The 11,673-nt window shown below is 55.2% G+C and overlaps 1 protein-coding gene across 8 annotated transcripts in view; it reads left to right on the top strand.

Annotated features, from left to right (window-relative positions):
* Positions 1-3,925: 3,925 nt before the first annotated feature.
* The window catches only part of PPP6R1 (protein phosphatase 6 regulatory subunit 1), a 30,851-nt gene continuing 23,103 nt past the window's right edge, over positions 3,926-11,673 (top strand). For 2 of the 8 annotated variants that reach the window (XR_013410325.1, XM_015124932.3), the window contains exon 1: positions 3,926-4,510. Coding sequence is in view for 4 of the 8 variants with exons in the window: in XM_077981869.1 (XP_077837995.1) it covers positions 7,308-7,331 (24 nt within the window). In the remaining 4 variants the exon portion in view is untranslated. Of the gene's footprint in view, positions 4,511-5,195; positions 5,267-7,093; positions 7,332-8,290; positions 8,640-11,673 lie in introns of those variants that run through there. The other 6 variants (XM_077981869.1, XM_077981870.1, XM_077981876.1 and 3 more) reach the window with 5 other exon arrangements.

Here is an 11,673-nt window from a genome sequence, read left to right as displayed (position 1 = left end):
TGTTCTTGTGCATCTGGGATTTTTGGATTGGTTTTTATCACCCCTCTTCCCAAATCCAGGATAAATTGAGAGGTAGATGCAGGATCTGAGATCCTGTCTCAAGAAAAAAGTTCCAATTGTAGTCCCAGCTACTCAGGAGGCTGAGGCGAGAGGATTGCTTGAGCCCAGGAGTCCAAGGCTGCAGTGATCTGTGATCGTGCCATGCACTCCAGCCTGGGCGACAGAGCCAGACCCTGTCTCTTAAAAAAAAAGTTCCTGGCCGGGCGCGGTGGCTCAAGCCTGTAATCCCGGCACTTTGGGAGGCCGAGATGGGTGGATCACGAGGTCAGGAGATCGAGACCATCCTGGCTAACATGGTGAAACCCTGTCTCTACTAAAAAATACAAGAAAACTAGCCGGGCGTGGTGGCAGGTGCCTGTAGTCCCAGCTACTCGGGAGGCTGAGGCAGGAGAATGGCGTGAACCCGGGAGGCAGAGCTTGCAGTGAGCCCAGATCGCGCCACTGCATTCCAGCCTGGGCGACACAGCAAGACTCCTTGCAAAAAAAAAAAAAAAGAAAATAAAAAGTTCCAATTCTAATGCAAACACAATTGTTTATGTGTGAGTTCTGCTGGGTGGAAATCCAGACTTCAGTCCTTAAAGCCCCCACAACTTCCCAGCTTCCATTTGAAGGGTAGGGACAATAGCCACATCCCTATCCCTCAGTTCCTGACCTCTGTGTTAAAACAATGTGGCAATGATGCCATCACATTGTGGAGAAAAACAAGGAAGCCAAATGCTGGTAAAAGACAAAACATCCCTACAGAAAAAAAGGAAAAGGAAATGCCTCTCTGTGATGGTTCATTTCAGGTGTTGACTGGGCTAAGGAATGTCCAGATAGCTGGTAAAACATTATGGGTGTGTTTATGAGGGTATTTCTGGAAGAGACTAGCATTTGAATCAGCGGACTGAATAAAGATCTTCCCTCACCAATGTGAACTGGCATTATCCAATCCATTGAGGATCTCAATAGAACAAAGAAGGCAAAGAAGGGGTGAATTTGCTCTCTCTCTCTTTTTTTTTTCCTCTCAAGACGGTGTCTCACTCTGTCACTCAGGCTGGAGTGCAGTGGCACGATCTCGGCTTCTTGCAACCTCCGCCTCCCGGGTTCAAGCAATTCTCCTGCCTCAGCCTCCCGAGTAGCTAGGACTACAGGCGCCTGCCTCCGCGCCAGGCTAATGGAGACGGGGTTTCACCATGTTGGCCAGGCTGGTCTTAAACTCCTGACCTCATGATCCACCCACCTCGACCTCCCAAAGTGCTGCAATTGCAGGCGTGAGCCACCGAGCCTGGCCGGATTATGTGACTTTGTTTGATCAACGGACAGTAGCAGATGGGAGGCCACTGGAGACTTGAAATATGCTAACACAGTTGGGCTTCATTGATGTGTACCTGCCTTTTATTATGAGATGGTGCATGAAAGATGGGGAGCAGAACCAGTCTTACCAACCTTCATACCTGCAGCTCCGAACTGTGCATATGACACACGCTACTGAGACTGTCATGCAACAATAGGTAACACAGGGACCGAACAACACTGTGTTCAACAAAAACTCTAGAAATAGCAGAGACCAGAAGAGACATGGCTGAAAAACCAAACTGCTGACAAGTGTTCATTAGTGAATGCTGGTGAAAGTGACAAAGGTTGAAGCAATTACGGCTGGGCACGGCGGTTCATGCCTGTAATCCCAGCACTTTGAGAGGCCGAGGCAGGCGGGTCACATGAGGTCAGGAGTTCGAGACCATCCCGGCCAACATGGAGAAACCCCATCTCTACTGAAAATACAATAATTAGGCCAGGTGCAGTGGCTTACACCTGTAATCCCAGCACTTTGGGAGGCGGAGGCAGGCGGATCACAAGGTTAGGAGTTTGAGACCAGCCCAGCCAACATAGTGAAACCCCGTCTCTACTAAAAATACAAAAATTAGCCGAGTGTGGTGGCGAGCACCTGTAGTCCCAGCTACTCAGGAGACTGAGGTGGGAGAATCACTTGAACCCAGGAGGCAGAGGTTGCAGTGAGCTGAGACCACACCATTGCACTCCAGCCTGGGTGACAGAGTGAGACTGTCTCTCAAAAAAAAAAAAAAAAAAAGCCAAGAGTGGTGGTGCATACCTGTAATCCCAGCTACTCAGGAGGCTGAGGCATGAGAATTACTTGAACACGGGAGGCAGAGGTTGCAGTGAGCCAAGATCATACCACTGCACTGCAGCCTCCGTCTCAAAAATAAATAAATAAATAAAAATAAAAGGTAACAGATGTGAAGGACAAATGGATTGGATTTTTGTTGTTGTTGTTGTTGTTGTTGTTTGAGGCAGAGTCTTGCTGTTGCCCAGGCTGGAGTGCTGTGGCGTGACGGCGCGATCTCGGCTCACTGCAAGCTCTGCCTCCCAGGTTCACGCCATTCTCCTGCCAGGTTCACACCATTCTCCTGCCTCAGCCTCCCGAGTAGCGGGGACTACAGGCGCCTGCCACCACGCCCGGCTAATTGTCTTGTATTTTTTAGTGGAGACGGGGTTTCACTGTGTTAGCTAGGATGGTCTCCATCTCCTGACCTTGTGATCTGCCTGCCTCGGCCTCCCAAAGTGCTGAGATTACAGGCGTGAGCCCCCGCGCCCGGCCTTTTTTTTTTTACTGCAACATCTGCCTCCCGGATTCAAGCAATTCTCCTGCCTCAGCCTCCCGAGTAGCTGGGATTACAGGCGCACACCGCCACGTCCGGCCTTTTTTGTGTATTTTAGTAGAAACGGAGTTTCACCGTGTTGCCCAGGCTGGTCTCAAACTCCTGAGCTCACGCAATCCGCCCTCCTCGGCCTCCCAAAGTGCTGGGATTACAGGTGTGGAGTCTGGAACTCCTGAGCTCAGGTACACGCCTGAGCCACCGCGCCAGACCTTTTGTTTGTTTTTGAGACAGGTTCTCGCTGTCTCCTAGGCCGGAGTGCACTAGTGCAATCCGGCTCACTGCAGCCTGGGCTCAAGCGATTCCCCTGCCTTAGCCTCCCGAATAGCTGAGGCTACAGGCGCGGGCCACCATGCCCAACTAATTTTGTAAATTTTCTTTTGTAGAGACGGGGGTCTCCCTAGGCTGCCCAGGGTGGTCTCGAATTCCTGGGCTCATGCCATCCTTCTGCCTTGGGCCTTGCAAAGTGTTGTGATTACAGGCGTGAGCCACCGCGCCTGGCCAATTTGCAGTCTTTAAAAAAAAAAAAAAAAAAGTTCCTCGCGCCCACACGATTTTTACAGTGGGCCTCTAACATGGGCAGGGAGGGGGGGCTATTAAAGTTGGGGAAACTGAGGCTCAAAGCCAGATGGGGCCTTCATCAATCTAGACACAAGGTCTAGGAGGTCTCTTCCAGTTGATGCTATTAGAGGCGGCTTTGGGCGGAACTGGCAACACTAGCGACCCGGCCGGGACTATCGCCAGCAAATGGAAAGGACTGAGGGTTCCTGAGGCTCGCAGGCCGCTTATTTCGAGAGCCGGGCGGGACTAAGGCGCCTGGCCTTGGCTGGAGTGAAAACCAGGTCTGGATTTCACAAGAGCCCGACCTTGGAGCCAAAGCCGGACTATGATTAGAGGAGACAGAAGAGCGAACGGATTCCCAAACGGAGCGAGTGGGAAGGGAAATCCTGGGGCGGAATATTCACGGGGACTTGGAACGGAGCCGCTGCGCAGCTCCGGCTCATTGCGCTGTCTGGGTTTATTCCGGGCCAGACCGTTGGCACCAACGGGCGCAAGCGCGTCTACGGCGGCGGGGTTCAGGAGTGGGCGGGGTCGGAAGCACGCGGGCGCACGCGCACTGCACCACCCAGGCGTGCGGCCCCTCCCGCACCTGCGCACCGAGACCGCCGCGGGAGGGCGGGGCCTCCTGCGTCGTCCTGCGCTAGGGGGATTGTGGGATAGTGGCGGAGGGAGCCGGGCGTCGGAGGCCCTGAGGCGGGCCGCAGAGCCCGGAGACTGAGCGGCTTTGGGGAAGGGGCGGTTAAGGAAGTAGGCCTCGGCGTCCGTCGGTCGCTGCTCGGCTCTGCGGCCCGTTTGGACCGCGGAGGAGGACGTCTTCCCCTCCCGCGGGGCGCTGGGTTGGAGTGTGGAAACCGAGGCAACTTCCCCCGTCTTCCCGGCTGAGGCGCCTGCGCGGGCCTCGCGACCGGGCTCGCCCGCAACCCGCCTTGGTCGGCGCGCCCACCTCGCCTGCGGACCCCGGAGGCGCCTACGCGGACTCGTGACACCCCCAGCCCGCCGGCAACCCCACCCGGCTCTGACCCCCTCAACTCTGCAGGACCCGGCGCGCGAGGACCCCACGACCCGCGGGCGCCTGCGCGGACCCCGCGAGCCCCGGCGCCTGCGCAAGTCCCCGACGCCGCCCCCGCCCCTACTTACCGGGCCCCGCAGCAGGGGCCGGAGCCGCCGGCGGCGGGGCGGGGGGGGCGCCCCGATGAGCCCCGAGTGCGAGGAGCCGCCGCCCCCCCTCGCAGGTGAGCGGCCCGTGTCGCCCGACCCTGCCTCTCCAGGACCAGGCCCCCACGTCTTCCCCTCTCCGGACCCCCGCCGGTCTTTTCTGCTTGGGATCCTCCTTCCTTCGGGTTCCCTCTCCACGGGCCCCCGTTTCTTCCCCCTCGACCCTCTCCAGTCTCTTAATCTCTCCTCAGCTCCCCCGCCACCCACCTCTCAGTTTCTTGCCCTCGGGCTTTTCCCACCCGCTCTCTTTGCAGCTGCGCTCCCCAGTCCCTGAGCCTCAGCTCCGCTCTCTTGCCTCTCTGGCCGGTCCCCCGGCTCCCCAGGAGTCTTTCCTCCTGGTTACCCTGGACTTTGCCCGCTTACACCCATCTCTCTCGCCCCAATCTCTGCCCCGCCGCCTCTTCCGCGGCGCAGCCTCCTTAGATCCGTTGCCTGTCACCCCGGAGCTCAGGACTGGGGGAGCGGGGCTTGTCTTCACCTTGACCGACCCTCTCCCGCCTCCGGTTTCTTGTGCGAGGGACCTGGGAGCGGGGCTTCTCTGGAGCAGCCACCACTCCGGCCTGCTTCAGTGAGATGAAGCCTGCTGAGGGCAGGCAGGGCGCCTGGCGCTGGGCTCCGAGGAGGGGTCATCAGTCCTAGGCCCTGCCCTGGAGGTGGGGCCGGTCCCTGGAGGGGGGGGGGGGACAAAGGCAGAACCGGACAGTCACAATTCCTGTGTGTTGTGATGGAGGTAACTTAGGGAGCTGCAGGGGGCCACAGAGCGCAAGGCACTGGTGAGACTGGCTGGATGGATGGCTTTTTCTGTCTAGGAAGGATGAGTAGGAGGTGACAGATGGAGAGTGGGAAGAAGGGCCTTCCGGGGGGGGGGGAAGGAGCAGCACGTGCAGATATGTCAAGGAAGGAAGGTCGGAGTCCTGAGTGAAGATGTGTTGGGAGGGTGAGGGGCAGAGTAGCTCGGCCCGGGGTGCTTGTCCGGGCCTTGAATGGGACCTCTGGTTGGGGTCTTTCTTGCTCGCTCTTTGTACACACAGACATGACCATAAACATCCGCCTGAAAAGCAAGATGTTTCAGTAAAGGCAGCTGCGTAGACTGTCAGGCGCGGTACTGGGTTCACAGTTGTAGAGAAACTGCAGTGGGATTTCATCCAGCCCAAGGGCGAGGATCTAACCATCACCGTGCCCTGCAAATGCAGCAAGGACTGGAGATTGCCTGAGTAACCCGTGATGAGGACTTGGTTTACATCCATGCACAACACACGTGGAAATGCTCACGGCACCCGGCCACGTGTGCTTACTAGTGGTGGAATGGCTGTTGGAGCTGCTTGTGCTGTTTAAAATGTTATGCTTTTTTTTTTTTTTTTTTTAACTTTTGCCCAACATGTATCATTTTGCATAAGTTACATGAGACCACCTAACTCTAGTTCTGGGATTGGGATCATGAGAAGGCAGTCCAGCTAATTGTTAGAGGACCTTTTGTCAGACAGACCTAGGCCGAGTCTGGCTTCTGCTTTTCCAAGTGGTGAGACCTTGGACAAGTTGTTCTTCATCTGTAAGTGGGGATAGCAGACTGCTGTCCTCAGAGGGTAGTTCTAGGGATTAAGTGCAAGGTTTGTAGAAGCCTGGGGCAGAATGCAAGGTACATTGTGCTCTGCAATCAGTAGCTCTTTGGATGATGGTGATGATTTTGAGACTGAGTTTTGCTCCTTTGCCCAACCTGGAGTGCAGTGGTCTAATCATTGCTCACTGCAGCCTTGAACTGCTGGACTCAAGTGATCTTCCCACCTCAGCCTCCTGAGTAGCTGCGACTACAGGCACGTGCTGCAATGCTTGCTCAATTTTTGTATTTTTTTGTACACGCCCAGCTAATGTTTGTATTTTTTGTAAAGACTGGGTCTTGCTATGGTGCCCTGCCATGGTGCCCAGGCTGATTTCAAACTCGTGAGCTCAAGCAGTCCTCCTGCCTAGCCTCCCAGAGAGCTGGGATTATAGGTGTGGGACACCATATCTGGCCGTTCTTTCGATTGTTATTTGATTTGGGAGTGTCTGTTGCAGTGGTTCTCAGCTGGGGACAGTTGGCGATATCTGGAGATGTTTTTGGTTGTTCCAACTGGGGGGAGTGCTGCCAGTATCTGGTGAGTGGAGGTGGAGGCCAGGGATGTTGCTAAGTGTCCTCCAATGCACAGGCAGTCCCAGCACCAAAAAGAACTGTCCAGCCCAAATGTGGGCAGCGCAGAGGAGGAGAGCTTTGCTCCACTGCCGGGATGCTGTGTGTCGTTGTGGCTCATTTGCTCTGTTGTGACTCCTGAGCTGTGTGTTGGTGAGTTGTGTATTGCGAGTTGCCACCATCTTTGTGGCCGTTAGCTTTTGTTGGTTAATCTACTGTTTCTTTCCATTCGAGGAGAACCTGCTTGTCTGGTACCCTCCCCATTTTTTTTTCTGGGATGTGTGGCCCAGTGATCTTAACAGAACACCTTTCTCTGGCTTCAGTTTTCATTAATTCACAAGTAGCTTTAGTTGGGCCTGGCCTGACGCTAGATCCTGGGAAGTCAGCGTGTTTCAGGGGAGGCAGATGACTGAACAGGTACATCCTGTCACAGAGCCGAGGCTCACGTGCTGTCCTCGGGTGACTGTGGGATGCCGTGGAAGCAGTGTGGAGCAGGCCCCTGACACAGATGCAGTGGGGAGGCTCCCTGGAGGAAGTGGTGTCTGTGTGGGGGCCTGAAGGACCCAGGAGGAGCTAGTCAGGCTCGAAGAGCTCAGGGAAGGAGGAGGGAGTAGCCCAGTCTGGGCCGAGGGCAGTCAGGTGTGGCACCCATGCGGGAGATAGCAAGAGATGAGGTGAGAGAGACCCGGGAGCTTTGGTGAGAGTGAGGGGCCTTCCCAGAGGAGGAATCACTCGGCACCCGGCTTGGTGGGGCTCACCCGCCTTTCCATGCCAAACCGTGGTTTTTCCTTTGCACGCCAGTTTTGTGGGTCTTTCTCCACAGGGTGCTGCCTTACAGTAGCCCCATCTGTCAGGTATTTCCCGGATAAGGAAACTGGGGCTCGGTGGGGTGAGATCCTTGGTCTGGGCCACAGATATTTCAGTTTGGGGAGGTAAAATGGGAATGCACGCTTTTCTGACTTCGGATCACATTGTAACACTAACTCTGCCCCATTCTGTTTTTCCAAAGAGCTATTTCAAAATCTGTTTGTTGATCTTTTCCTTTTTTTCCTTTAAACCTGTGGCCAGTTCAGGAGACGATCTGAATGTGGGCGTTCAAGTCCCCGTCCCAGTCCTCGGCCAGTGTTTCTAGACTCTTCTGTTTCCCAGTTATTCCATTCCCTGGGGTTGGACCAGGGCTACCAGCTCCCTCGGCAGGGTGTGTTTCTGGGGCCAGAGGGGGAGCCACTGAGGGTCCTCTTTAAGTGGGGACCCTCCCCAAGGCTTTCCCAAGCCACAGGAAAGCCCTCGCTCATCATCTTGTTGGGTCTTGGACAGGTTCCCTTCTACCAAATTGGTGTCCCTGATTCCTGCTTGCTGAGTGGGTGGTGCTGGGTTCTGCAGCTGGCACACCCCATAGGTCCTGCTCAGAGATGGTGGGGTGGCCATTACTGTCGCTGCGTCCCTGGAATTGGGTGTTCCCAAACCCCTTTCAGATTTGGCTGAGAGCTGACGGAGGCTTGGGAGATATTAGAGGGAGATGGTCTTGCTGTCCTTGGGACTCTGGGCCCTTTAAGGAGCTGGGTGCTGGCCAACCTGCTGCTGGTAGCAGGCTGTTTCTCTTCCTGGGGTACTGGCCAGGGGGCCAGGCGTTGGAGCTTCCGCTGAGCATGGGGGCAGCTCAGGCGGCTGTCTCTGGAGGCCCCCGGGGCCTTTGTGCCCTGGCCTCCATTTCTGGGTGCTCATGGGTCAGCGCGGGTTGAGGAGGGGTGACAGATGAAGCGTGGGCCCGTCAGTCCCCTGGCGGCAGAGCTGTGTTTGGACGGATGCCTGCAGCAGTGGGGATGGCTTTGTGGGAGCCGCCGTTAGTGCCTGTCCAAGCAGGGGAAGGAAGGGGCTGTTAGGCCCTTGAGGGGTGACTGGTGTTGAAGGCCCTAGAACACCACAGCAAAATAAGAAACCAGAGGCAATAGTGCAGAGCTGGTGGAGGGAGAATGGCAGAGGTAGTTTTCGTTTTTAATGGCTTCCTTTCTCATTTACAATTTCCCCTTCTTCCGTTTGCAGCCAGACTCTTGGTTTTCAAACGGTAGCTAAAAACTAGTGGTAGTCACTTCCGCTTTCTTGAAGTTGCTAAAAGTTGCAAAGAATGGGGGTGGCGGGGTGCACGGCGCCTGCAGTAGTATCCGAATGGTCTGAGGAAAAGTGCTTGAGTCACTTAGGCAAATGGGTAGAGTCTGTCTCCTGCTCCTCTGTTTAGCACCATCACCTTTGGGGTCGTGACGGTCCCTACCTGTCCTGCCAGGAAGCGTCTGGACGTGGCCTCAGGGTTGGACCGAAAGGGACTTGCACCTGCCAAGCTCCTGCTGTGTCAGGGCCACTTGCTTTAGCTCTGTGCCTTTCCACGGCAGCCCGCCCTGGTGGGCTGTGTCTCGTTTTCACGGACAAGGAAATGAGACTCAGAGAAGTCAAGTGTCTGCCCAGGTTCACCTAGTTAGAGTGAGCGTGAAACCCACCTCTCCTGCCCCATTCCCAGGGGTTCTAGCAGGCTTCATTAAGTTGGGAGAGGGGACTGAGAGGGCTTGAGGCCATAGTGCATTCAGAGTTTGTGGTGGAAGAATTCAGAGTTTGTGGTGGAAGAAAGTTTTTTTTTTTTCTCTTTTTTTCTGTTCTTCCGTATTTGCATCTTCATTCTGTTTAGAGCCTGAGAATTGAAGTTTGTAGTGTCGACCACCCGATTGCGTTTGAGCCTTTCAGTCTACTCTGGTTTTCAGAGGAGCCACTTGAGGGGGAGAGTTCAAGGGACTGTCTGGGTTCTCGGGGCCAAGGGTCTCGGATGCCACGCACCAGCAAGCACCCTCCTGTCTCGTTCTGGCAGCCCCTGCCCCAGTTCTCTGGGGAGCTGGGTTTGGAGGGGAAGCGTGATGCTTAACTATCCCCGAAGCAGAGGGTTAGTCTGTAGCAGGGGTAGGGGGTTTGGGGGCCGAGGGCTATGGCCTGTGCCCTTTAATCAGGTATCTTAGAAGTGAACGGTGGGCCTCAGTATGAGAATTTCTGCCTCTTGTTTAGAGACTAGGGCATCCTGGAAGCCTCTTGCTAGCCATGTAGCTCCGCCGCTCTGGGCCCCTTTTCAACATGAAACTTTCGGAATAATAAGAATTCTTCACTTGGTCTTTTTTTTTTTTTTTTTTTTTTTTGAGACGGAGTCTCGCTCTACCGCCCAGGCTGGAGTGCAGTGGCCGGATCTCAGCTCACTGCAAGCTCCGCCTCCCGGGTTTACGCCATTCTCCTGCCTCAGCCTCCCGAGCAGTTGGGACTACAGGCGCCTGCCACCGCGCCCGGCTAGTTTTTTGTATTTTTTTAGTAGAGACGGGGTTTCACCGTGTTAGCCAGGATGGTCTCGATCTCCTGACCTCGTGATCCGCCCGTCTCGGCCTCCCAAAGTGCTGGGACTACAGGCTTGAGCCACCGCGCCTGGCCCTTCACTTGGTCTTGTTGTGGAGCTGAGACAAGTGTCTGCAAGTGTGGGTCCATGGATTTTCTACAGATGTGGGTTTGGTGCTGCTCCTGTCCTGCCCCCATGGTGGAGGGGCTCACCTAGCTTAGGGCTGTTGGTGGTGAGGGATGGGGAAGGGGTAACCTGCGTGAGTGCCCCAGGGCGGAGCCTTGGCAGCTTCAGCTCTGCCAGGCTGGCCGGCATCTCGTCAGCTCTGTGGACGCTGGGGCATAGTACAAGGCCTGAGCCTGGCCCGGGCTCTGGCCCTGCCATGGCCGATGGCCTGAGGCAGGTTTTTTTTTTTTTTTCCCAACAGTTTTTATTGAGGTATTCCATACAGTTCATCCATTTAGAGTGCACAGCCAGGAGTGGTGGCTCACGCCTATAAGCCTAGCACTTTGGGAGGCCGAGGCAGGCGGATCACTTGAGGTCAGGCATTCAAGACCAGCCTGGCCAACATGGTGAAACCCCATCTTTACTGAAAAAAAAAAAAAATACAAAAAAAAAAATTAGCTGTGCATGGTGGCGCATACCTGTAATCCCAGGTACTCAGGAGGCTGAGGCAGGAGAATTGCTTGAACCCGGGAGGCGGAGGTTGCAGTGAGCCGAGATTGTGCCACTACACTCCAGCCTCGGTGACAGCGCAAGACTCTGTCCCAAAAAAAAATTAGCCAAGCACCGTGTTGCGTGCTTGTAGTCCCCACTACTCGGGAGGCTGAGGCAGGAGAATTGCTTGAACCCGGGAACTGAAGGTTACAGTGAGCCCAGATGGCGCCATTGCACTCTATCCTGGGCAACAGAGCGAGACTCTGTCTCAAGAAAAACAATAATAAATAAAGTATACAATTCAGTGGTTCTTAGTATATTCACAACATTGGGGAAACATCACCATAATTGATTTTGGAACTTTTTTTAAATCACCCTTTCCTTTCAGGAACTTTCCCCCATCCGCTCCAGCTCCTGAAAGCCTGTAATCTCCTTTCTGTCTCTATGGATTTGCCTGTTCTGGACGCTTCACATAGGTGGAAGTCTGTGGCGTGTCGCTCCTTGGGACTGGCTTTGCTGGCGTGGCGCGGTCAGCCTTTCGGCCCGCCTGGTCTCCCACGGAGAAAGAGCCCCTGTGTGTGTGCTTGCCACGTCTCGGTGCTTCGCTCGCCACAGCCTTAGGCCGGAAATTGGCAGTCATGATGAATGTGGCGGTTGCCCCTTGAGATTATTCTGGTCCCAGGTACACCCAGATCAGGAAATCCATGCCCCCGCTGCCGTCAGCACGCTGGTGAGTCACCTTTGCTGAGCCTGAGTTTTCTCTTCTGTGACGTGGACACTCGGTGGTCGGCCCGTCGCATTCCTTGTCAAGTGGGATGGGAAGTAGGGGATGGTCCCTTGAGGAGGTCTAGCGTCTGGGCAGAAGTGGCGGTGAGGAGTTACCGCTGTGCACACAGAGGTTCTCAGAGCAAGGAAAGGACATAGTTATATTTCCTTGTGAGGTGGTGGTGCCTTCGTCACTCTCGACACAGGGGAAAATACACACCCATTGCCTGCCT

This window comes from Macaca mulatta, chromosome 19, assembly GCF_049350105.2.
Source record: "Macaca mulatta isolate MMU2019108-1 chromosome 19, T2T-MMU8v2.0, whole genome shotgun sequence".
In the NCBI taxonomy this organism is placed as follows: domain Eukaryota; kingdom Metazoa; phylum Chordata; class Mammalia; order Primates; family Cercopithecidae; genus Macaca; species Macaca mulatta.
This window is presented reverse-complemented; position numbering and strand designations above follow the sequence as displayed.